Source organism: Schistocerca nitens, chromosome 8 (genome assembly GCF_023898315.1).
Source record: "Schistocerca nitens isolate TAMUIC-IGC-003100 chromosome 8, iqSchNite1.1, whole genome shotgun sequence".
In the NCBI taxonomy this organism is placed as follows: domain Eukaryota; kingdom Metazoa; phylum Arthropoda; class Insecta; order Orthoptera; family Acrididae; genus Schistocerca; species Schistocerca nitens.
Window position 1 is genome coordinate 442,792,319 of NC_064621.1, and position 26,628 is coordinate 442,818,946.

General features: G+C 41.0%; 1 protein-coding gene across 3 annotated transcripts in view; it reads left to right on the plus strand.

Moving 5' to 3' along the window:
- LOC126198446 (DENN domain-containing protein Crag) overlaps positions 1 to 26,628 on the plus strand; it is a 345,330-nt gene that overhangs the window by 291,203 nt on the left and 27,499 nt on the right. For all 3 annotated transcript variants that reach the window (XM_049934770.1, XM_049934769.1, XM_049934771.1), the window contains one exon: positions 14,532 to 14,674. In XM_049934770.1, coding sequence (XP_049790727.1) covers positions 14,532 to 14,674 — 143 coding nt within the window. The remainder of the gene's footprint in view (positions 1 to 14,531; positions 14,675 to 26,628) is intronic.

Sequence of the window (26,628 nt, forward strand, 5' to 3'; positions counted from 1 at the left end):
ACACGGTCATAGCCTGTGGGCACTGGAGCCTGACTGGACTGCGACTGTCTCTGACATGAAGCAGTCTGCCGGGATGGGTGGTGCAGGTAAGGAGATAGCATGGGGCAGAAGAGGAAGGGGCAGCAGGGTAGGATTTGGGACAGGTGTTGTACTCCCTCTGGGAATGTGTAGGGACTTGTTAGAGGCAGGATAGCGCTGCTAGGTGCAATGTCTGAAGGCTATGCTGGAGGGGGGGTTTGAAAATTCCCATGTTGTTGTTGTTGTGGTTGTGGTCTTCATTCCAGAGACTCGTTTGATGCAGCTCTCCATGCTACTCTATCCTGTGCAAGCTTCTTCATTTCTAAGTAACTATTGCACCCTACATCCTTCTGAGTCTGCTCAGTGTATTCATCTCTTGGTCTCCCTCTACAATTTTCAACCTCCATGCTGCCGTCCAGTACTAAATTGGTGAACCTGTGATGCCTCAGAACATGTCCTACCAACCAATCATTTCTTCTAGACAAAACAAAGACTATTAAAATATGCTTTTGGATGAAGTCCTTCTTCCGAAATAGAAACCACACCCAAATTTGCACGAGCGCAACTCAGACCCACACGGTCATAGCCTTTTCTTCAATTCTGTTCAGTACCTCCTCATTACCTGTGATGCCTTAGTACATGTCCTACCGACCAATCGTTTCTTCTAGACAAGTTGTGCCACAAATTCCTCTTTTCTTCAATTCTGTTCAGTACCTCCTCATTAGTTACATGATCTACCCATCTAATCTTCAACATTCTTCTGTAGCACCACATTTCGAAAGCCTATGTTCTCTTCTTGTCTAAACTATTTATCGTCCGCGTTTCACATCCATACATGGCTACACTCCATACAAATACTTTCAGAAAAAAATTCCTAACACTTAAATCCATACTCTATGTTAAAAAATTTCTCTTCTTTAGGAACGCTTTTCTTGCCATTGCCAGTCTACATTTTATATCCTCCCTACTTCAACCATCATCAGTTATTTTGCTCCCCAAATAACAAAACTCATCTACTACTTTAAGTGTCTCATTGTTGAGTGTCCTTTCTGCCAACTAGAGTGTTAACCTAGGTTAACTACAGCTGTAGTTTCTCCTTGCTTTCATCAGTTCGCAGTACCAGCACAGCAAGGGCGTTTTGGTTAATGTTACAAGGCCAGATCATTCATCCAGACTGTTGCCCCTGCAACTACTGAAAAGGCTGGTGCTCCTCTTCAGGAACCACACGTTTGTCTGGTCTCTCAACAGATACACTTCCATTGTGATTGCACCTATGGTACGGCTATCTGTATCGCTGAGGCATGCAAGCTTCCCCACCGACGACAAGGTCCGTGGTTCATGGGGGGAGGGGGGGGGGAGTTCCCATATCCCTAACTATAATGTAGTCTCCCATACTGTTTCTGTGTTGTTGCTCATGGAGTCAACCCAAATGATCTGACCATCAGATTACACATCTCCAGTTGCAACCCTTCCTTCTACAGTGGCCTCTTGTCTGTCCAAATTCCGTTAGTCCATAGCCTTCACCAACCTGGTCTTGCAAAACCTTATAAATCAGCCCAAATCTCCTTGTAAAACCTCCCATGCATCCATAAAATCATGCTCAAATCTCCCTGCATTATCTCCTATGCATCTGTAAAATTCTCCAGCTCTGCAGTGCCAAAAGAGTGAAACTCTTTGAATCTAGAAACTAGTCAGCATGCATGACACCACCTGATAAACTCTCCAACCTGTTCACCACCTACTCCCACATTTGACTACTGCTGTTTACCGTCTCTACAGGTATAAGATCCTCCATCAAACCTTCCTTATCCCCTCATAACCACCAAACCCTGCCTCACAGACCAAGAACATAGCACACCCTCAGAAACTCATTCCCACCACTATGCAGAACCCAGGAACTAAAAAGACCTGAAACGCAAGCCTCAAAAAGCTTCAGTCCCAATTCCTAAATTCAATAATGCTAGGATTTTTAAAGACCTTCTCCCTCAACAGTGGAAACACTTTTTCACCACCAACCTTACTAATCAGACCCAGTCTAAAACCACCATTGAACCCTGCCTGACTCGGTTTACTCCTCCACCCAACTGTCATCCATCCCCACTGTCTTCGAATCAGCACTTATCAACTTTCCAGAATTTCCTAACCTTGAGCCATACCTCACCATCAGCGCCAAAATCCCGCAATGTAAAAACCAACCTTACATCCATGGAAATAACCACAATCCATCACCTAAAAGCTGATGCAGACCTTATAATCCTACATACCGACAAAGTCTCCACCACTGTGGTTATGAATCGCAAGAATTACCTGGCAACGCGACTCCTCCATCTGTTAGATTCATCCACCCACAAACCCTGTCACAGTGACCCCTTCCAAGAAATCCAGCAGGACCTTCAGTCCCTCCTCAGATCCTTAGATCCATCCCAGAATGGCTCTCCAGAGTATATATTTCACTACTCATCCCCACCATTCCCCACACTCTTACCTTCTACGTGCTTCTCCTAAAATCCTTAAATCCACCAATCCAGGACACCTCATTGTGCCTGATGACTGTGCCCCCACAGAGAGACCCTATGCTCTGGTGAACCAACACTTTCAGCCTTTTAACTGTAACCTGCCGTCCTATAAAAAGAATGAGGAAACTGACTCCACAGTTCTGTTCCTTTGGCATCCAGTACCCTCTTTGTCACTGTTGATGCCACCTTCCTGTACAGCGGGGTTTTCCAAACTGTGTTCTGTGGAACACTGCTGTTCCACAGGAAGTAAAGTGCTCTGCAAAAGACAATAATACATAAGTTTTTTCATCATTTTTTTAAAAAACATTTTTGATGATTTGCGTTTAATTATGATTTGAAATTGAAGTAATCACTGAATATAACAAATTTTTCTCATTCTTTAAAAAATTTTTTTAACCTTGTAAATAAACAAAGTACCAGGATTCTCTGTGTTCCATCAGGGAAAAACTTCGAAACTCCTGCTCTACACTAACATCCTCAATGCCCATGGGCTTGCTACTCTCGAACACTATTTTTCCCAATGCTTGACTGACTCAAAACGTACAACCTTCTTCTTGGTCACCGTCACCAGCTATATCCTTATCCACAATTGCTTCTTGTTTGAAATCATTGCCTACAAACAAATCCATGGCACAGCAATGAGCACCCAAATGGCACCACTCTATGTCAACCTTTTCATGGGCCATCTAGAGGAATCCTTCCTAACTTCCCAGAATCCCAAGCCTCTTGTCTCCGTCCAGTTCACTGATGGCATCTTTGTGATCTGTACTGAGGATGAGGACACCCTATCCACATTCCTCCAGAACCTCAACACCTTCCCCATCAAATTTGCTTCATTTGGCTCTCCTCAACCGAACAAGCCACCTTACATCAGTACCTCTTCCACAGCAGACCTACCCCCCTACAACTATACTTCCAATTTGACAGCTTAAATTGTAGCCCTCTCCAGATATGATAAAGAGTCTCATGAAGGCCTTCACTCACTGAAATTACACTCCCAATCTTGTTCGGAAACAGCTCTCCCATGCCTTATCTATTCAGTCATCTACCATCTCCCAAATATCCACTGTCTGGCCACAAAGGAGCATTCCTCTCATGACCCAGTACCACCCAGAACTGGAGAAACTTGATTACAATCTTTGCCAGGGTTTCGACTACCTCTCGCCATGTCGTGAAGTAAGGAATATCCTACCTTCTATTCTCCCCACCCCCCTTATAGTGTTATTCCGCTGCCCATCAAACCTAAGCAATATTTTTGTCCATCCCTACACCAAACCCCTTGCCTTATGGTTCATCCCGAAGATGACTTTGATGAAAAAGCCTGCCCCATAAATCCGCCCCACTACCACCTACTCCAGTCGTGTCACAAGCATCTTCTACCATCAAAAGCAGGGCTGTCTGTGAAAGTATCATGTGATCTAAACAATAAGCTTCATCTACCGTGCCACTTTCTGTGTGGACATGGCAACTAACAAGCTGTCTGTCTGCTTGAATGGCCACTGCCAGACTGTGGGCAAGAAACGGTCAGACCACCCTGTTGCTGAATGTACTGTCCATCATGATGTGCTTCACTTTAATCACTGCTTCTCAGCCTATGCCTTTTGGATTCTTCCTGTCAACACCAGCATTTTTGAATTCCGTAACTCCCTGGCCTCAACCATCACTAATCCCTATCCTCCACCCACCTATCTCGTGCCATGTTCTCACTCCAGCTGTACACATGCCTTCTATCCCACCAACGTTCCTACAAGTCTTTTCCTCTTCTGTACCTCTCTGCTCTCCCGTATTACGTATGTATTAAATGAATTTTTCATGAGTGCTTGACAGAACATGGCAGCAATATTAAACAAAAAACTCTTTCTTGAAGAAAATTTTGCAGGATGCAAGGAAATCGGTTCCCATTTAATATTTTAAACGGGTATGGATAGGATTTCCGTTCACCAGATATCATATTCAGCAGTTCAACTTCCCTGACTGCTTTATTCTTGCTGTCACAGTGTGTAACAAAAAAGAAGTAGAGTTTTCTGTATTCCAGACAATGCAAAAACAATTTGTTGTGATGCAGCAATCATTATATTGTTTCAAAGTACAGGGTGTACATAAAGTCTGCGAACACTTTCAATTATTTATTGCACAAGAACTAAACATTATATAAATGTCATACATATTGCATTTTGAAGAGAAACTCTGAAAGTCTTTTTTAAAAACATTCGATATGCGAACCATGAGTGACCCGGTAGATGTCAATTCGGTAATCAAATTCTTGCCATACCCGTCCTAGCATGGCATCGTCGACTGTGGCAGTCACTTCTACATCTACATCTACATCTATATCCATATACCGAGCGAGGTGGCGCAGTGGTTAGCACACTGGACTCGCATTCGGGAGGACGACGGTTCAATCCCGTTTCCAGCCATCCTGATTTAGGTTTTCCGTGATTTCCCTAAATCGCTTCAGGCAAATGCCGGGATGGTTCCTTTGAAAGGGCACGGCCGATTTCCTTCCCAACCCTTCCCTAACCCGAGCATGAGCTCCGTCTCTAATGACCTCGTTGTCGACGGGACGTTAAACACTAACCACAACCACCACCACCACCACCATCTATATCCATATACCGCAAGCCACCTGACTGTGTGTGGCGGAGGGTACCTTGAGTACCTCTATCGATTCTCCCTTCTATTCCAGTCTCGTATTGTTCGTGGAAAGAAGGATTGCCGGTATGCTTCTGTGTGGGCTCTAATCTCTCTGATTTTATCCTCATGGTCTCTTCGCAAGATATACGTAGGAGGGAGCAATATACTGCTTGACTCTTCGGTGAAGGTATGTTTTCGAAACTTCAACAAAAGCCCATACCAAGCTACTGAGCATCTCTCCTGCAGAGTCTTCCACTGGAGTTTATCTATCATCTCCGTAATGCTTTTGCGATTACTAAATGGTCTTGTAACGAAGCGCACTGCTCTTCGTTGGATCTTCTCTATCCCTTCTATCAACCCTATCTGGTACGGATCCCACACTGCTGAGCAGTATTCAAGCAGTGGGCGAACAAGCGTACTGTAACCTACTTCCTTTGTTTTCGGATTGCATTTCCTTAGGATTCTTCCAATGAATCTCAGTCTGGCATCTCCTTTAACAACGATCAACTTTATATGATCATTCCATTTTAAATCACTCCTAATGCGTACTCCCAGATAATTTTTGGAATTAACTGCTTCCAGTTGCTGACCTGCTATATTGTAGCTAAATGATAAGGGATCTATCTTTCTATGTATTCGCAGCACATTACACTTGTCTACATTGAGATTCAATTGCCATTCCGTGCACCATGCGCCAATTCCCTGCAGATCCTCCTGCATTTCAGTACAATTTTCCAATGTTACAACCTCTCGATATACCACAGCATCATCCGCAAAAAGCCTCAGTGAACTTCCGATGTCATCCACAAGGTCATTATGTATATTGTGAATAGCAACGGTCCTACGACACTCCCCTGCGGCACACCTGAAATCACTCTTACTTCGAAAGACTTCTCTCCATTGAGAATGACATGCTGCGTTCTGTTATCTAGGAACTCTTCAATCCAATCACACAATTGGTCTGATAGTCCATATGCTCTTAATTTGTTCATTAAATGACTGTGGGGAACTGTATCGAACGCCTTGCGGAAGTCAAGAAACACGGCATCTACCTGGGAAACCATGTCTATGGCCCTCTGAATCTCGTGGAAGAATAGCGCGAGCTGGGTTTCACACGACCGTCTTTTTCAAACACCATGCTGATTCCTACAGAGTATATTTCTAGTCTCCAGAAAAGTCATTATACTCGAACATAATACGTGTTCCAAAATTCTACAACTGATCAACGTTAGAGATATAGGTCTATAGTTCTGCACATCTATTTGACATCCCTTCTTGAAAACGGGGATAACCTGTGCCCTTTTCCAATCCTTTGGAATGCTACGCTCTTCTAGAGACCTACGGTACACCGCTGCAAGAAGGGGGGCAAGTACCTTCGCATACTCTGTGTAAAATCAAACTGGTATCCCATCAGGTCCTGCGGCCTTTCCTCTTTTGAGTGATTTTAATTGTTTCTCTATCCCTCTGTTGCCTATTTTGATATCTACCATTTTGTCATCTGTGCGACAATCTAGAGAACGAACTACAGTGCAGTCTTCCTCTGTTAAACAGCTTTGGAAAAAGACATTTAATATTTCGCCCTTTAGTCTGTCATCCTCTGTTTCAGTACCATTTTGGTCACAGAGTGTCTGGACATTTTGTTTTGATCCACCTACTGCTTTGAAATAAGACCAAAATTTCTTAGGATTTTCTGCCAAGTCAGTGCATAGAACTTTACTTTCGAATTGATTGAACACCTCTTGCATAGCCCTCCTCACACTACATTTCGCTTCGCGTAATTTTTGTTTGTCTGCAAGGCTGTGGCTATGTTTCTGTTTGCTGTGAAGTTCCCTTTGCTTCTGCAGCAGTTTTCTAACTCAGTTGTTGTCCCATGGTGGCTCTTTTCCATCTCTTACGATCTTGCTTGGCACATACTCATCTAACTCATATTGTACGATGGTTTTGAACTTTGTCCACTGATCCTCAACACTATCTGTACTTGAGACAAAACTTTTGTGTTGAGCCGTCAGGTACTCTGTCATCTCCTTTTTGTCACTTTTGCTAAACAGAAAAATCTTCATATCTTTTTTAATATTTCTATTTACAGCTGAAATCATCAATGCAGTAACCGCTTTATGATCGCTGATTCCCTGTTCTGCGTTAACTGTTTCAAATAGTTCGGGTCTGTTTGTCACCAGAAGGTCTAATATGTTATCACCATGAGTCGGTTCTCTGTTTAACTGCTCATGGCAATTTTCAGATAAAGCACTTAAAAAAATTTCACTGGATTCTTTGTCCCTGCCACTTGTTATGAACGTTTCAGTCTCCCAGTCTATATCCAGCAAATTAAAATCTCCACCCAGAACTATAGCATGGTGGGGAAATCTACTCAAAATATTTTCCAAATTATCCTTCAGGTGCTCAGCCACAACAGCTGCTGAGCCAGGGGGCCTATAGAGACATCCAATTACCATGTCTGAGCCTGCTTTAACCGTGACCTTCACCCAAATTATTTCACATTTCAGATCTCCGTCAATTTCCTTCGATTCTCTCCCAGAGCTCTGCTACATCACGTGGTAGAGGTGGTGCATACACCAGATCTTTAATGTGGCCCCACAGAAAAAAGTCACATGGAGTGAGATCTGGTGATCGGGGAGGCCATTTCATGAAACAGCTGTCCCCTTTTGTAGCACGGCCAATGCATCAATGTGGGAGCTCCGAGCTCTGGTAGCCACGAGCTTCAGGATCAAAATGGGGTGGAGCCCCATCCTGCTGGACGATGAAAAGAGAGTCCGATTGCATTTGAGGCAGCAGCAACATGTCCAAGTAGGAATATCCACTGACAGTGCTCTCGGCAAAGTGCTCTCGCACCTGAACTCTCCATGTTTGCAACTAGTGCTGACTATCAGCAAATTACCAAACTATACTGTTGCGGTATATGTGAAAAAAAACTTTCAGGGCCTCTCTTCAAAATGACATTTGTATGATATCAGTACAATGTTTTGTTCTTCTGCAATAAATAATTGAAAGTGTTCCCGGACTTTATGTACACCCTGTACATCATAACCATTATTTGGTAGTTAGAAAGAAGTAAAAATAATTAAAATTTATAAAAATTACTGTGGATCTAAATTATGTTAAGAGTTGTTGCATAATAAAATGTGATGCACCAAAGACCACAAATGAAATTAGTTTTGTTTTTAATGATTGTTAAGAATTGGTGTTGAAGCCACATAATTTCTGATCTAGTGTCATTATTAATAAGGTAATGTATATATATTGTGAGATCTGTGCTGTAGGGTTAAGCATCATTGTCTGATTATCAATACATCCAAAATTTTCATCCAGCAAGTGCCTAAAGTTTGGATAAAAATCATCGGCAATGAGAGCTGAAGACTTCGATATAATAAGTCGCCCTCGTTCTGCCAGAAAACTTGTCAAAGGGGATGGAGGAGCGAATGGAAGTTCAGGGCACTATCTTGCCCTTAGTGTGGAAAATTGTCCCTAAAAGGTGGAAGAATCAGCAATGATCAACAGCATGAGGATGCAGAATGCAGTGGAAACCATTGCATTAAAGACACAATGTGTGTATCACAGACATGTGGCCTCTATTTGAAAAAGTGTTAAGATGACCTCTCCATTGTCACAAGAGTCCAGATGAGCCCCCATTCAAATCGCTGAGAGGGGACTGCCCAGGGAGATGTGCTCATGAGGAAAGATGGAATAACCAACAAAGCGGAAACATTCTAAGAGTTGGAACATGGAATGTCAGAAGTTTGAACCTAATAGGAAAGCTAGAAAAATCTGGAAAGGAAAATAGGGTTTCCACTCAGACAAATATATCATCAACGGCAACAAAAAATGATGTAATGGGAATAAGATTTATTAGGAATAGGAACACAAGGCAAAGTGACAGGGCTCTTCTCATAAGAATTAACAACAAACTGACTCTGGAAAAAATTTTCTACCATGTGAAATGGTGCAAGATGTCTGAAATTCTGAGAAAAATAGGGGCAAGCTGTAGCGAAAGATGAATAATATACAATATGTACAGCAATGAAGTGCTCAGCTTAAAAAGGCTGTAAGACAGGGATGCAGTCTTTGCCCCTACTGTTCAATCTGTACAATAAAGAAGAAGTAATTGAAAGAAAGAAAGGTTTAAGAGTGGTGTTAAAATTCAGGCTGAAAGGATGTCAATGATAAGATTCACTGATAAAATTGTTACCATCAGTGAAGGTGAAGAAGAATTACAGAATATGGTGAATGGAATGAGCAGTGTAATGAGCGCAGAATGTGGATTGGGGGTAAACCATGAAAGACGAAAATAATGACATGTAGCAGAAATGAAACTTGCAATTAATGTAACATCAAAAACTGTGGAGCACAAACTTGATGGTGTTAAGGAATTCTACTACCTTGGAAGCAAAATACCACATGTCACATGAAGCAAAGAGAACCTAAAAAGCAGATTTTCATAGGCAAAGAGAGCATTCCTGGCTAAGAGGAGTCGACTAGTATCAAATATCAGACTTAATTTGAGGAAGAAATTTCTGAAAATGTATATATGGAGCCCAGTGTTGCATGGTTGCATGATAGTGGATCATGGGCTGGAAGAGAAGAGAAGAAAGGATTTGAGATTTGGTGCAATAGGAGAATGGCCCCCCATGAACCATGGACCTTGCCGTTGGTGGGGAGGCTTGCGTGCCTCAGCGATACAGATGGCCGTACCATAGGTGCAACCGCAATGGAGGGGTATTTGTTGAGAGGCCAGACAAACATGTGGTTCCCAAAGAGGGGCAGCAGCCTTTTCTATAGTTGCAGGGGGCAACAGTCTGGATGATTGACAAATTTGGCCTTGTAACACTAACCAAAATGGCTTTGCTGTTCTGGTACTGCGAAAGGCTGAAAGCAAGGGGAAACTACAGCCGTAATTTTTCCCGAGGGCATGCAGCTTTACTGTATGGTTAAATGATGATGGCGTCCTCTTGGGTAAAATATTCCGGAGGTAAAATAGTCCTCCATTCAGATCTCCGGGCAGGGACTACTCAAGAGGACGTTGTTATCAGTAGCAATAAAACTGGTGTTCTACGGATCGGAGCATGGAATGTCAGATCCCTTAATCGGGCAGGTAGATTAGAAAATTTCAAAAGGGAAATGGATGGGTTAAAATTAGATATAGTGGGAATTAGTGAAGTTCAGTGGCAGGAGGAACAAGGCTTTTGGTCAGGTGAATACAGGAGTATAAATACAAAATCAAATAGGGGTAATGCAGGAGTAGGTTTAATAATGAATAAAAAAATAGGAGTGCGGGTAAGCTACTCCAAACAGCATAGTGAACACATTATTGTGGCCAACACAGACACGAAGCCCATGCCTACTACAGTAGTACAAGTTTATATGCCAACTAGCTCTGCAGATGATGAAGAAATTGATGAAATGTATGATGAGATAAAAGAAATTATTCAGGTAGTGAAGGGAGACGAAAATTTAATAGTCATGGGTGACTGGAATTCGAGAGTAGGAAAAGGGAGAGAAGGAAACATAGTAGGTGAATATGGATTGGGGCTAAGAAATGAAAGAGGAAGCCACCTGGTAGAATTTTGCGCAGAGCATAACTTAATCATAGCTAACACTTGGTTCAAGAATCATAAAAGAAGGTTGTATACCTGGAAGAATCCTGGAGATACTAAAAGGTATCAGATAGATTATATAATGGTAAGACAGAGATTTAGGAACCAGGTATTAAATTGTAAGACATTTCCAGGAGCAGATATGGATTCTGACCACAATCTCTTGGTTATGAACTGCAGATTGAAACTGAAGAAACTGCAAAAAGGTGGGAATTTAAGGAGATGGGACCTGGATAAACTGAAAGAACGAGAGGTTGTAGAGTGTTTCAGGGAGAGAATAAGGGAACAATTGACAGGAATGGGGGAAAGAAATACAGTAGAAGAAGAATGGGTAGCTCTGAGGGATGAAGTAGTGAAAGCAGCAGACAATCAAGTAGGTAAAAAGACGAGGGCTGCTAGAAATCCTTGGGTAACAGAAGAAATATTGAATTTAATTGATGAAAGGAGAAAATATAAAAATGCAGTAACTGAAGCAGGCAAAAAGGAATACAAACGTCTCAAAAATGAGATCGACAGGAAGTGCAAAATGGCTAAGCAGGGATGGATAGAGGACAAATGTAAGGATGTAGAGGCTTGTCTCACTAGGGGTAAGATAGATACTGCCTACAGGAAAATTAAAGAGACCTTTGGAGAGAAGAGAACCACTTGTATGAATATCAAGAGCTCAGATGGCAACCCAGTTCTAAGCAAAGAAGGGAAGGCAGAAAGGTGGAAGGAGTATAAAGAGGGTCTCTACAAGGGTGATGTACTTGAGTACAATGTTATGGAAATGGAAGAGGATGTAGATGAAGATGAAATGGGAGATACGATACTGCGTGAAGAGTTTGACAGAGCACTGTAAGACCTGAGTCGAAACAAGGCCCCCGGAGTAGACAACATTCCATTAGAACTACTGACAGCCTTGGGAGAGCCAGTGCTGACAAGACTCTACCATCTGGTGAGCAAAATGTATGAGACAGGCGAAATACCCTCAGACTTCAAGAATAATATAATAATTCCAATCCCAAAGAAAGTAGGTGTTGACAGATGTGAAAATTACTGAACTATCATTTTAATAAGTCACAGCTGCAAAATACTAACGCGAATTCTTTACAGATGAATGGAAAAACTGATAGAAGCTGACCTCAGGGAAGATCAGTTTAGATTCGTAGAAATGTTGGAACACGTGAGGCAATACTGACCCTACAACTTATCTTAGAAGAAAGATTAAGGGAAGGCCAACCTACGTTTCTAGCATTTGTAGACTTAGAGAAAACTTTTGACAATGTTGATTGGAATAATCTCAAATTCTGAAGGTGGCAGGGGTAAAATACAGGGAGCAAAAGGCTATTTACAATTTGTACAGAAAGCAGATGGCAGTTATAAGAGTCAAGGGACATGAAAGGGAAGCAGTGGTTGGGAAGGGAGTGAGACAGGGTTGTAGCCTCTCCCCGATGCTATTCAATCTGTATATTGAGCAAGCGGTAAAGGAAAGAAAAGAAAAGTTCAGAGTAGGTATTAAAATCCATGGAGAAGAAATAAAGACTTTGAGGTTCGCCGATGACATTGTAATTCTGCCAGAGACAGCAAAGGACTTGGAAGAGCAGTTGAACGGAATGGACAGTGTCTTAAAAGGAGGGTATAAGATGAACATCAACAAAAGCAAAACGAGGATAATGGAATGTAGTCGAATTAAGTCGGGTGATGCTGAGGGAATTAGATTAGGAAATGAGACACTTAAAGTAGTAAAGGAGTTTTGCTATTTGGGGAGCAAAATAAATGATGATGGTCGAAGTAGAGAGGATATAAAATGCAGACTGGCAATGGCAAGGAAAGCGTATCTGAAGAAGAAAAATTTGTGAACATCGAGTACAGATTTAAATGTCAAGAAGTCGTTTCTGAAAGTATTTGTATGGAGTGTAGCCATGTATGGTAGTGAAACGTGGATGATAAATAGTTCAGATAAGAAGAGAATAGAAGCTTTTGAAATGTGATGCTACAGAAGAATGCTGAAGATTAGATGGGTAGATCACATGACTAATGAGGAGGTATTGAATAGAATTGGGGAGAAGAGGAGCTTGACAAGAAGAAGGGACCGGTTGATAGGACATGTTCTGAGACATCGAGGGATCACCAATTTAGTATTGGAGGGCAGCGTGGAGGGTATAAATCGTAGAGGGAGACCAAGAGATGAATACACTAAGCAGATTCAGAAGGATGTAGGCTGCAGTAGGTACTGGGAGATGAAGAAGCTTGCACAGGATAGAGTAGCATGGAGAGCTGCATCACACCAGTCTCAGGGCTGAAGACGACAACAACAACAACAACAGGAGAATGTTGATAATTAGGTGGACTGATAAGATAAGAAATGAAGAAATGAGGAATTTCTCCACAGAATCAGCGAGGAAAACACTGACATGATGATAGGGCATGTGTTAAAATATTTGGGAATAACTTCCATGGTAATAAAGAGAGCTGTAGAAGGGAAAAATTTTATCGGAAGGCAGAGATTGAAATACATCAAAAATCAATTGTGAGAACATATGGTGCAAGTGCAACTCTGAGATGAAAAGGTTGACAAAACAGAGGAATTCGTGAAAGGCCACATTGAATTAGTCCTAAGACTGATGACTCAAAAGAAAAAGCCTTGTTAATACTATGTCATTTTTGTACACAATAATGGAAAAAGTTGTTATATGAGAAACTGAGGCTGATGGAATTTTCTGTGATTTTTATTGAATGGAGCATCAAGAAATCTATAACAATTACCTATCATTTTATAAGCAATTCTGTCATTGCAGGCCTATGTAATCTGCTTTCTGTGAATTACATATTTAGTGGCTCATTTTACAACTTAATATCTTTTTATTTGGAATTAGTGAGTTTCAGAGCTTTGTCCAGTCATCCTAATTTAGATTTCCCCCAATTTTTTCCCAAATCCTTGAAGATGAATGCCAAAATGGCTGCAGGATACAGCTTATTTCCTTCCCCAGCCTTGTTCAACCGCATATTGTGGCCTCAATAACCTAGTTGGCAATGGGTTGTTAAATCTTAGTCCTCGTTCCTTGTTCACAGAATAACTGTGGCTCATGTGATGTCACAAAACATATTAAAATGCATTCAAAATTAACTGCTTCATCCTAGTTTGATTGTTTCTCAAGTTGAAATATATCTCATCCACATTTCTTTAGGTTTTTTTTCAGATTATTATTATTTTTTTTTGTTTTATTAGTAAGTTTCACATTTTGCAATGTTATCCATCCTTTTTACATATCCTGTGGAACGAGAAGGGCTTAGCTGTAAATTACAAAGCATGTGACTCTGATACAGATCATTATGAAATGCAGTGGAGCTAGTTTCTGTTGTGCCTACCATGCTCGACAAAACAGAACATTGGGTCCTGAAGCCAGATGAAAATACGGATAAGAATTTTGTATTGCGCCCATGGGTAATGGATGTAAAATAACAGATTCCAGGCTGGACTTTTATTTTACATTTTTTGTAATACAACATTGCCATAGTTGTAAGTACTATCATTATGATCATTACCATAAAAATATAATTCATTATGCATTTGTTAGCGAACTTACAGGAAAAGTTCTTGATCATAGCATTTTTATCAGGTATTACTCAAGGAAGTCACACTGATCTGCAATCAATTCACAATTACCGCTATTTCATAAAATTTTTGGAATTACATAAAGGATAGAAACGTGTTGTTACACATGTTTATCACAAATTATATACTTTACAGATATTTTTTTTCCTTTTTCAGGTGCCAGTTTTGTGGGAAAGCCACAGTTCCATTTCTTAGTGTTACCATACTTGATTATCGGTCACAGCCAAAAATGGCTTCAGCACAAAGTCAAGAAAGTGTGAACAGAAGTAAAACTTCCTTGAATCGGCTTTCTTATCTGGGTAAGCAGAGTCTGCCTATGCAGGAGTTATGATGAGTTGTTTGAAAAACCCTACTGTTAGTGATTTTATCATCTAAAGTGCTCATTTATTACTGTACAATTTATGTCTCTCCCACATGAGGATGTGTACATGATAAATGTACTTTGGTATATGTTAACTGAAGTATTTAAGCAGCACAAAAGTTTTACATTTAAACATGTGGTGTAAGCAGCAAACCTGGGCTGAAAGTTGCAGTAATGATTTCAACTGCAGTAATAAATTGTAAGGAAAATAAAAATACAAAAAGGGAAAAAATTCTTTTGGACACAGTTGAATTATCTTTGTATGTATTCACTATGAAATATGCTTGGATGCTGTTGTGAACAGATGTAGATTATTTAGTGAGGTTCAGGAGGGAATCTTAAAAAATATTGCCACAACAGCAATATGGAAAGTTACATGTTCCATTACTAAGTATAAAAGTACCAATCAAACTCAGTTCTCAATAAATCAATGAATATAATCAGTGTTTGAAAATATAATGTGATAGGACAGATAAAAGAAAGCTACTCACCAAACAGTGACACACAAAACACAACAAAAAAAATGAGGAAACGTGTGAGCTTTCTAAGCCGTGGCTCCATCTTCTGGCAGAGGGGTTGAAGGGGAAGGAAGGTGGATGAAGGAAAAGTCAGGATTGCTTTGCATATATTGCAATGTATTATCAAGATGGAAGACCTCATAGAAACATATGTAGAAGTTAAAAATTGCAAGTTTGAACTTGAAGTGTAAAATTTTAAATGTGAAAAAAATCTTTTACAAATGTTGACCATTTTAAATTAAAGTAAAAAGATGATTTACTGAGCAGGGAACTTGTTGGTTAAGAGTGGAACTCATATTAGTGAATCGCCTTCGAGCCATTAGAGAATAGATTTCCTGTTGTTTAAGTCATCTCTGGTGATTAATAGGACGTTTCCTCTGTAAAAAGTGTGGCTGATTTCTTGTACCATTCCCATCCAGTCCAATCAAATGCTCTGTCTACAATAATGTTGTTATCAACAGAATGTTTAACCACAGCTTTCTTTTCTTCTTTGTTGTATAATTTTCTATAGTTTTCTTAGAAAAATTTGCCGGTTCCCAATTCTGATTCAAATAACCAAACCCCACCGAGACAGTACACAATTAGTAACTACTTACATTTAAAGAAAGGAAAAGACCCTGTGGTGTTAAGGACAGATAGTTGATTTTATAAACAAGTACAGGTTGAGTTCCTCAACAGAGACCAGCAGTTCAGCTCTGGCTTTTGCACTGACTTTTCCCTATGACAGCTGGTCTCAGTCGGTTGACAGTGTGCTTTGTAACTCTAGTATCACAATAAAAATTCGAATGTTTGTATTTAACCACTTAAGCATTCTCCAGCTCAGTGTGTGTTTTTTTCATTGATTTGTTCACTATATGTTGAAGCAATTAGAACATCTGCATGGTAAACTTTTGCATAGAAGTAGCATGTACAGTTTGGGTGGGTATGCAACACACTGAGGCTTCAGATGACTGAGGAAATGGTTCATGGCTTTAAGCAGTGAAGCCTTTGGACACTATATAAGGAAGATTACTGTGTCATGATGAGTGAAAGAAAGAATTGTTCTTGGAATAAAGTAACCTGACAGTAAAGCAGAGTCTCTTTATACTCTGTTCTTCATACAGCCAGGATTTCTGTGCAGGAACTGCAAAATATTATCAAAATGGTAAACTTCATAGATACATCATTACACAGGCATTCCATCACCAAGTCCAAGCACTTAACAGCTTTCTTGAGAAAATCTTTGTAGTGTATCACTGTAGTTAGCAACTGGAAGCACACCCATTTCTGCAAGTTTGTTTTTCAGCTTCAGGAAGAGCTAATTATATTTTAGTAGTATGTGGAGAGATGCTGCTGTTTCATTGCATGTTGTAGCTGTATGTTCGGCCTACTTCAGATTTTTATCTAATTTTACCCTTAGACCCTTTGCTTAGTGGAAGAAATTTATATTTATCCTGCTTAAAAATAAGGATGAAAAGAATACCTAAAATTTCATGCCAACTAGGATAGAGTGATGAACCAGAAGAAGTTGGATTTTAAGTGGAATGCAGTGCATACAAGTCAACATTGACATTATAGATGGCTGCCTTCCAAGCTATTTGGTTTTGCACTTAACTGAAGTAATTTGCTTACTTTTGCTATTTACAATAGGACAGAACTGATGACATATCATTGACATACAATGAGAAGAGTAAAAAACCTTTTACCGATCTCTGAGGGGCATGTGCAGTCTCCATTCTGTTTTTGCAATTTCAGAAATGATGCACTGCAAGCAGAACACCGGATTTAAAAAACTGTACTCCTTTCCCATAAAATAGTCCAATGGTCACAGCATAATAGTTGCACAGTCTTCTTTACATAACAGGGTTTCGTGTGAATTGTTGTCTTTCTTTCAAGAATTCCCATTTAAGTTTCCCAGGGATTTCTATTACACTTTTGCATGGACTATACTAACCTGTTATGACCCTAGCTGTGCACCTCTGAGTTCATTCATTGTCTGTTGTCATGCTTTCTTGATGCGGACTCTGGACGCTGGAACAATACTCTAGAATTGGTTGCAGTAGTGTCTCTATGTGATTTCCTTTACAGATACCTTGCACTTTCCCAGAAACCTTTCCATATATGTAAGTCTTCCTCCAGAGTGATTGAATTCTGAAGTGGGGGGAAAAGGTAAGGCCTTAGGAAAGGGGGACTGAGGCTTTTGGAGGACATGTTCATGACTTTGTTATGGGTCTCTTTAATTTCTCGATTCTGTTTGGTGGTGGGAGTGAGTCTCTGATGGTGTGGTAAATGTAGTATGTCTGCGAGACAGGGTAAATTGAGCATGAGAGGATGTGGAGGAGTTCCAGAGGCTCTTGCAGAAGTGGTGGTCCAAGGTGGGAGTATGAGTTGAGTGGATTGGAGAGTTTCTTGAGGTGGTGGTGTGCAAACTAATCTAGTTTGTGGAGGGCTATAATTTCAGTCTGAGAAATGGAGAGCAGGAATTTGGGAGTCTAGAGCAGGAGAATTGTAAGAATGGAAAACAGGTATTACAAGGAGGTTTGGATCTGATTTACATGGTATTGCAGGCTAGGTTGGTGAAGCTTATGGACTGATGGAATCTGAAGAGACAGAGGTCATTGTGTAAGGACGGGTTGCAGCTGGAGATTAGTAAACTAACAGTCAGGCCATTTGGTGGGATTCCATGAGCCAAGCAACAGTTCAGGAACAGTATGTCAGGCTGGGTTCTGGCTAGAAATAGGGTAACTTTTCCGTATTTCTGCTGATGGAAGGAACGAGGTCCATTGTGTGAAATAAAAAAAAGGCGCTTAAAATACATGGCAAAAAGGATGAAACAGATGAGGTATGAGGAGAAAAAGGTGAAACCTGAGGGAGTGAGGCTGATAATGAAAGAAAAAAATTGGCATAAAAATAAAAAGATGATAACGGTAGCATGCAGGTTGATAGGTGTATGTGAGTGGAGAAAGGGACAGCAGGTGAAAAATGGATTGGGTGAGGTCAGCATGTGCAGGTTGGAATATGCGAAAAGAATGGTGGGGCGGGGGGGGGGGGGGGGGGGGTTGTTATGAGGTTCAGCGATTTCATGAGGCACAGGGAGTTAGGGGGTGTAATAACTTTGAAGGAAGGCATAGAAATGATTGTATCAGTGTGCAGAGTGTGGGTCATTAGATACTGCCCCAACAATCCACATAGTCACATATCCATGTGTTGAGTTTGGATGAGACTGTTGATACAGTGTAGCTCAGAAGTCAGTGCATGTGGAGTTTGGAAAGCAACAGTAAAACACAGGAAATAAGAGAAAGAAAAGGACAGAGATAATAAAATGTGTTAGATAATAACAACACAGGAAAGCAGCACTGGGTTGTGTGATGGAAGAAAAGCTGTTAAGCAAAGAAGTCCAGGATGGAATCATTATGCAAAGGACATACCACATAGAGGAGGAATTGAGACACAGCCAGACATAATGAAAAGACTGCTAAACATTAAATCTTTTTGCCAAAAGCCATAATTGGAAATTGACATACATTCACTTAAGCTCAACTCACACAAACAAGGCCACTGTCTCCAGCCACTGCAGCCCAACTGTGGACTGCAACTGTGTCAGATGTCAGGCATGAGCAGAAATCTGCGGTGGGTGGTGGTGCCAAGGAGGAGGCATGGCACAGGGAAGGGGAAAGATTTCAAGGTAGCGGTGGAGGAAAGTGTTGCACTGCCTGTGAGAGCATGTAGGGATGTGTTAAGTCAGGGTTGGGACGGCTAGGGGAGTGGAATAGGAGAGAAGTAGAGAAGGGGAAAAGACTAGTTGGTGTGTTGGCAGAATAGAAGGCATGCATTGTGTGTAATGCTGGAGTGGGAACAGGGAAGGGGGTAGGTAGGTGGAGGACAGGAAATAGCAAAGGATGAGGCCAGGAGGGTTATGAAAATGAAGGATACATTGTAGGGAGAGTTCACATCGGTGGATTCCGGAAAAGCTTGTGTTGGTAGGAAGGATCCTGATGGCACAGGTTGTGAACACATCGTGTTGGGCAGCATGTGTCTTTTTAGTTAGAGTTAGGCGGTGACTCTTCCCCCATGAACCATGGACCTTGCCGTTGGTGGGGAGGCTTGCGTGCCTCAGCGATACAGATGGCCGTACCGTAGGTGCAACCACAACGGAGGGGTAACTGTTGAGAGGCCAGACAAACATGTGGTTCCTGAAGAGGGGCAGCAGCCTTTTCAGTAGTTGCAAGGGCAACAGTCTGGATGATTGACTGATCTGGCCTTGTAACATTAACCAAAACGGCCTTGCTGTGCTGGTACTGCGAACGGCTGAAAGCAAGGGGAAACTACGGCCGTAATTTTTCCCGAGGGCATGCAGCTTTACTGTATGATTAAATGATGATGGCGTCCTCTTGGGTAAAATATTCCGGAGGTAAAATAGTCCCCCATTCGGATCTCCGGGCGGGGACTACTCAAGAGGACGTCGTTATCAGGAGAAAGAAAACTGGCGTTCTACGGATTGGAGCGTGGAATGTCAGTTCCCTTAATCGAGCAGGTAGGTTAGAAAATTTAAAAAGGGAAATGGATAGGTTGAAGTTAGATATAGTGGGAATTAGTGAAGTTCGGTGGCAGGAGGAACAAGACTTTTGGTCAGCTGATTACAGGGTTATAAATACAAAATCAAATAGGGGTAATGCAGGAGTAGGTTTAATAATGAATAAAAAAATAGGAGTGCGGGTTAGCTACTACAAACAGCATAGTGAACAAATTATTGTGGCCAAGATAGACACAAAGCCCATGCCTACTACAGTAGTACAAGTTTATATGCCAACTAGCTCTGCAGATGATGAAGAAATTGATGAAATGTATGACGAGATAAAAGAAATTATTCAGGTAGTGAAGGGAGACGAAAATTTAATAGTCATGGGTGACTGGAATTCGTCAGTAGGAAAAGGGAGAGAAGGAAACATAGTAGGTGAATATGGATTCGGGGGAAGAAATGAAAGAGGAAGCCGCCTTGTAGAATTTTGCACAGAGCATAACTTAATCATAGCTAACACTTGGTTCAAGAATCATAAAAGAAGGTTGTATACCTGGAAGAATCCTGGAGATACGTAAGACATTTCCAGGGGCAGATGTGGATTCTGACCACAATCTATTGGTTATGAACTGCAGATTGAAACTGAAGAAACTGCAAAAAGGAGGGAATTTAAGGAGATGGGACCTGGATAAACTGAAAGAACGAGAGGTTGTAGAGAGTTTCAGGGAGAGCATAAGGGAACAATTGACAGGAATGGGGGAAAGAAATACAGTAGAAGAAGAATGGGTAGCTCTGAGGGATGAAGTAGTGAAGGCAGCAGAGGGTCAAGTAGGTAAAAAACGAGGGCTAATAGAAATCCTTGGGTAACAGAAGAAATATTGAATTTAATTGATGAAAGTAGAAAATATAAATATGCAGTAAATGAAGCAGGCAAAAAGGAATACAAACGTCTCAAAAATGAGATCGACAGGAAGTGCAAAATGGCTAAGCAGGGATGGCTAGAGGACAAATGTAAGGATGTAGAGGCTTGTCTCACTAGGGGTAAGATAGATACTGCCTACAGGAAAATGAAAGAGACCTTTGGAGAGAAGAGAACCACTTGTATGAATATCAAGAGCTCAGATGGCAACCCAGTTCTTAGCAAAGAAGGGAAGGCAGAAAGATGGAAGGAGTATATAGAGGGTTTATACAAGGGTGATGTACTTGAGGACAATATTGTGGAAATGGAAGAGGATGTAGATGAAGATGAAATGGGAGATAAGATACTGCATGAAGAGTTTGACAGAGCACTGAAAGACCTGAGTCGAAACAAGGCCCCGGGAGTAGACAACATTCCATTAGAACTACTGATGGCCTTGGGAGAGCCAGTCATGACAAAACTCTACCATCTGGTAAGCAAGATGTATGAGACAGGCGAAATACCGTCAGACTTCAAGAAGAATATAATAATTCCAATCCCAAAGAAAGCAGGTGTTGACAGATGTGAAAATTACCGAACTATCAGTTTAATAAGTCACAGCTGCAAAATACTAACGCGAATTCTTTACAGACGAATGGAAAAACTGGTAGAAGCGGACCTCGGGGAAGATCAGTTTGGATTCCGTAGAAATGTTGGAACACGTGAGGCAATACTAACCTTACGACTTATCTTAGAAGAAAGATTAAGAAAAGGCAAACCTACGTTTCTAGCATTTGTAGACTTAGAGAATGCTTTTGACAACGTTAACTGGAATACTCTCTTTCAAATTCTGAAGGTGGCAGGGGTAAAATACAGGGAGCGAAAGGCTATTTACAATTTGTACAGAAACCAGATGGCAGTTATAAGAGTCGAGGGGCATGAAAGGGAAGCAGTGGTTGGGAAAGGAGTGAGACAGGGTTGTAGCCTCTCCCCGATGTTATTCAAGCTGTATATTGAGCAAGCAGTAAAGGAAACAAAAGAAAAATTCGGAGTAGGTATTAAAATTCATGGAGAAGAAGTAAAAACTTTGAGGTTCGCCGATGACATTGTAATTCTGTCAGAGACAGCAAAGGGCTTGGAAGAGTAGTTGAACAGAATGGACAGTGTCTTGAAAGGTAGATATAAGATGAACATCAACAAAAGCAAAACGAGGATAATGGAATGTAATCGAATTAAATCGGGTGATGGTGAGGGGATTAGATTAGGAAATGAGACACTTAAAGTAGTAAAGGAGTTTTGCTATTTAAGGAGTAAAATAACTGATGATGGTCGAAGTAGAGAGGATATAAAATGTAGACTGGCAATGGCAAGGAAATTGTTTCTGAAGAAGAGAAATTTGTTAACATCGAGTATAGATTTAAGTGTCAGGAAGTCGTTTCTGAAAGTATTTGTATGGAGTGTAGCCATGTATGGGAGTGAAACATGGACAATAACCAGTTTGGACAAGAAGAGAATAGAAGCTTTCGAAATGTGGTGCTACAGAAGAATGCTGAAGATAAGGTGGGTAGATCACGTAACTAATGAGGAGGTATTGAATAGGATTGGGGAGAAGAGAAGTTTGTGGCACAACTTGACTAGAAGAAGGGATCGGTTGGTAGGACATGTTTTGAGGCATCAAGGGATCACAAATTTAGCTTTGGAGGGCAGCGTGGAGGGTAAAAATCGTAGAGGGAGACCAAGAGATGAATACACTAAGCAGATTCAGAAGGATGTAGGTTGCAGTAGGTACTGGGAGATGAAGAAGCTTGCACAGGATAGAGTAGCATGGAGAGCTGCATCAAACCAGTCTCAAGACTGAAGACCACAACAACAACAACAAGGCGGCGACTATTCATGCAGACAGACAGGTTGTTAATTGTCATGCCCATATAGAAAACAGCACAGGGTTGCAGCTTAGTTTGTAGATCACATGGCCAGTTTTGCAAGTAGCCATATCTTTGAAGGGATAAGTGATATCTGTGACAGGACTAGAGTACGTGTTGATGGTAGTAGGGTGTATGAGACAGTCTTGCATCTAAATCTACTGCAGGAGTATGAGCTATGAGGTAAAGGGTTGGGAGCAGGGTTGGAGTAGATATGGACAAGGATATTGTTGTAGGTACGGTGGGTTACAGAATACCACAATGGGAGGGGTGGGGAGGATAGTGGGTAGGATATTCCTCATTTCAGGGCACAACAAGAAATAGTTGAAACCCAGGAGAGAATGTGATTCAATTGCTCCAGTCCAGGGTGTTAACAAGTCACGAGACGAGTGCTCCTTTGTGGACAGACAGTTGGTATGTGGAAAATAGTAGGTGACTGGAGAGAGAGGGCATGGGAGATGTAGTCACCAACCATTTCCCACGGTCCACTGTCCGGCCACAAAGAAGCACTCGCCTCGCGACTCAGTACCACCTAGGACTGGAGCAAGTGAATCACATTCTCCAATAGTGTTTCAGCTACCTCTTGTCGTGCCCTAAAGTAAAGAATATACTACCCACTGTCCTCCTCCCCCCCCCCCCCCCCCTTCTCCTGCTTCTCAGTAGTATTCCGCCACCCACCAAACCTACAAAATATCCTTGTCCACTCTTACTTCACCCCTATTCCTGCTTCATACCTCATGGCTCATATCACTGCAATAGGTCTAGATGCAAGACCTGTTCGATGCATTCTTCCACCTCCACCTATTCTTGTACTATCACAGCATCTCCGATCCCATCAAAGGCAAGACTACCTGTGAAACCAGTTACATGAATTGCAAACTGAACTACAACCACTACGCTGCTTTCTAGATGGACATGAGAACTAACAAGCTGCGTGTCTGCATGAATGACTTCCTCCAGAATGTGGAGAAGAAACAATCAGACCACTCAGTTGCTGAAAATGTTGCCCAACATGATATGCTTCTCTTCAGTGACTGTTTCACAATTTGCACCACCGGGATCCTTCCTACCCACACCAGCGTTTCCAAATTGCGTGTGTGGAAATTCTCTCTACAATTTATGCTGCATTCCTGTAACCCTCTGATGTCAACCTTTGCTACCTCCAGTCCTCCATCTACCTATCCCCTTCCCTACTCCCACTCCACAAGCCTTCTGTTCCGCCATTGCACCCGCTAGTATTTTCCCTTCCTTACTTTTCTTCTCTCCTTTCCACTTTCCCTTTTGTGCTCCCCTAGTGGTCCTAAAATGTCCCCACCATATCTCACAGGCAGGACATCATCTTTCCCCAGCACTACCCTGCTATCCCTCCCCCTTCCCCTCCCCACCCCATACCTCCTCCTTATTACAACCATTCACCTCAGATTGATGCTCATGCTAGATGCAGTTACAATCCACAATAGGGCCACAATGCTGAGAGACAGGGCCCAGTGCATGCGAGTTGTGCTTTTGTGAATGCGTGTGTGCTTGTTTTCCATTTCCAAAGAAGACCTTATAGCTGAAAACTTAAATGTTTTGCAGTTGTTTCATTGTGCTTGTCTGCAACTCAGAACCTCCTGTCTGTGGTGAGGGGGCAATCTATCCTTTTCATAATGTTGTCGTTATTTCATTCCGGACTTTCCGTTGTTACATTATTATGTCGTGTATAAGCACTTACACCTAGTTTACTTTTTTTATTGTTGCACAGCTTGCGTCTCACAACAAGAAAACAAAATACACATGGTATAAGTGCAGCTAAACAACATGATTATGTAAATTCATCTGCTGTCATTGAAGTGTATTGTTATAAAAATTGAGCACCTATGTGTGGATGATCTTTACTAATGGAAGTAGGGAACGAAAACTCTGACCACTGAAGATGTTCAAAATAAAGCAAAATATGTACAGTGTAAATAAGACTCTTAATTACAGTTGAAAATTGATGGTACATAACCTAAATTATGTGTATAATTGCAGCTGTGGATAAAGAGGCCAAAGAATAAAGATGACAAAATGTTATTTTTATTTCAGTAAAATATTCCCGACCCAGTAAACTTATTGTGTCCCACTAGCCAAATGTTCATAGAGCTAAACAAATATGTGGGACAATATTCCTTACAATTATATCTCTGTTAGCAGTCAATAATGAGGTAGAGTATTGAATGCCTTTAAATAATTTAGTAAAGCATAATTTGCCTGTTCATGCACATCTGTTGTTTGCTACTGATTCTTTTAGAGATCTTTATTGTCCTCCAGGAATATTTGAGCTTAGAATAGGCTGTAGGTTTCTGCAACAGACTGACATCATGGATATTTGTTTTTAATTCAGTGGCTCCAATCTGTTGTAGTCACATGGAAGTATTTGTTGTGCAAGAGATTCTCGATAAATATGAGCTAGGGAGGGGGCTAACTGTGCAGTTCATTGAATGTAAAGTATAACTGGTATCCAGTTAGCACCTAGTTCCTTGATCACTTTAAGTAGGTTTACTTTGTTTGCAATATTGAGGAGGGAGTTGGGGGGGGGGGGGGGGGGATACCGATATTTTAAAATCAAGCCTTTATATGGTAATATCCTCGCACACAAATATATTTTTAAATATGGTATTTAATATATCTGCTGCCTTCATTTTCAACACCAGGAGGACATTTGAGAGATTAGATGGAAGCTTTGGACCTGTTCATTGTCATTACGTGTGACCAGTACTTCCTAAAATTTTGTTATAGATCTTTTGCCAGGACTGACTGAAAGTTATTGTGGGCTTCACACATATCTATTCTTATGGCTGCATAAGTTGCTATTAAATGTACTGTATCAATTTCCCTGCAGTCTCTTTTGTAGTAAGAGTGTTGTAGTGTCTTGAATGGTACTGGCTACATACTTATCTAGACCACAATTTATAATATTATTCAGCTTTAACCACAATTGCTCTGTGTTCGCTAGATCTAAATCAAAGATTCTCGGGGCATCCTTTAAGTAAGTCAGTAATGACTGTCCGTCTGTTTGACCAAATATCTGCATCTACATATACATCTACATCTATACTCTGCAAACCACTGTGAGGTGCATGGCAGAGGATATGTCCCATTGTACCAGTTATTAGGGTTTTCTCCTGTTCCATTCAGGTATGGAGTACGGTAAGAATAATTGTTTGACTACCTCTGTGCATGCAGCAAGTATTCTAATCTTATCCTCATGATCCCTGTGTGAGTGATTATGTAGGGGGTTTTAGTATATCCCTAAAGTAATAATTTAAAGCCGGTTCTTGAAACTTTGTTAATAGACTTTCTCAGGTTAGCTTATGTCTGTCTCAAAGAGTCTACCTGTTCAGTTTCTTCAGTGTCTCTGTGACACTCTCCCACTGATTAAACAAATCTGTGACCATTTGTGCTACCCTTCTCAGTATAAGTTCAATATCCCCTGTTAGTCCTTTCTGTTACAGGTCCCGTACTGTTGAGCAATATTCTAGGACGGCTCACTCACATGATTTGTAAGCAATCTCATTTGTAGACTGGTAGCACTTCCCCAATATTCTACCAATAAACTGAAGTTTATCAACTGCTTTACGCACAACTGAACCTATGTGATCAGTCCATTTCATATCCCTGCAAAGTGTTACACCCAGGTATTTGTATGAGCTGGCCGTTTCCAACAGTGACTCATTGTTATTATAGTGATAGGATACTAAATTTTTAATTTTGTCAAGTGAAGTGCAAAATTTTACATTTCGAAACATTTAGAGCAATTTGCCCCTCTCTGCACCATGTTGATCTTATCAAAATCAATCTGAATATATATGCAAAAACAAAGATGATTTAACTTACCAAACGAAAGCGTTGGTATGTTGATAGAGACACAAATATCTTTGTTTTTAGATATATTTTTCCCATGTGGAATGTTTCCTCTATTATATGAATATATATGTAGCTTCTATATCTAAAAACAAAGATGATGTAACTTACCAAACGAAAGCGCTGGCATGTTGATAGACACACAAACAAACACAAACATACACACAAATT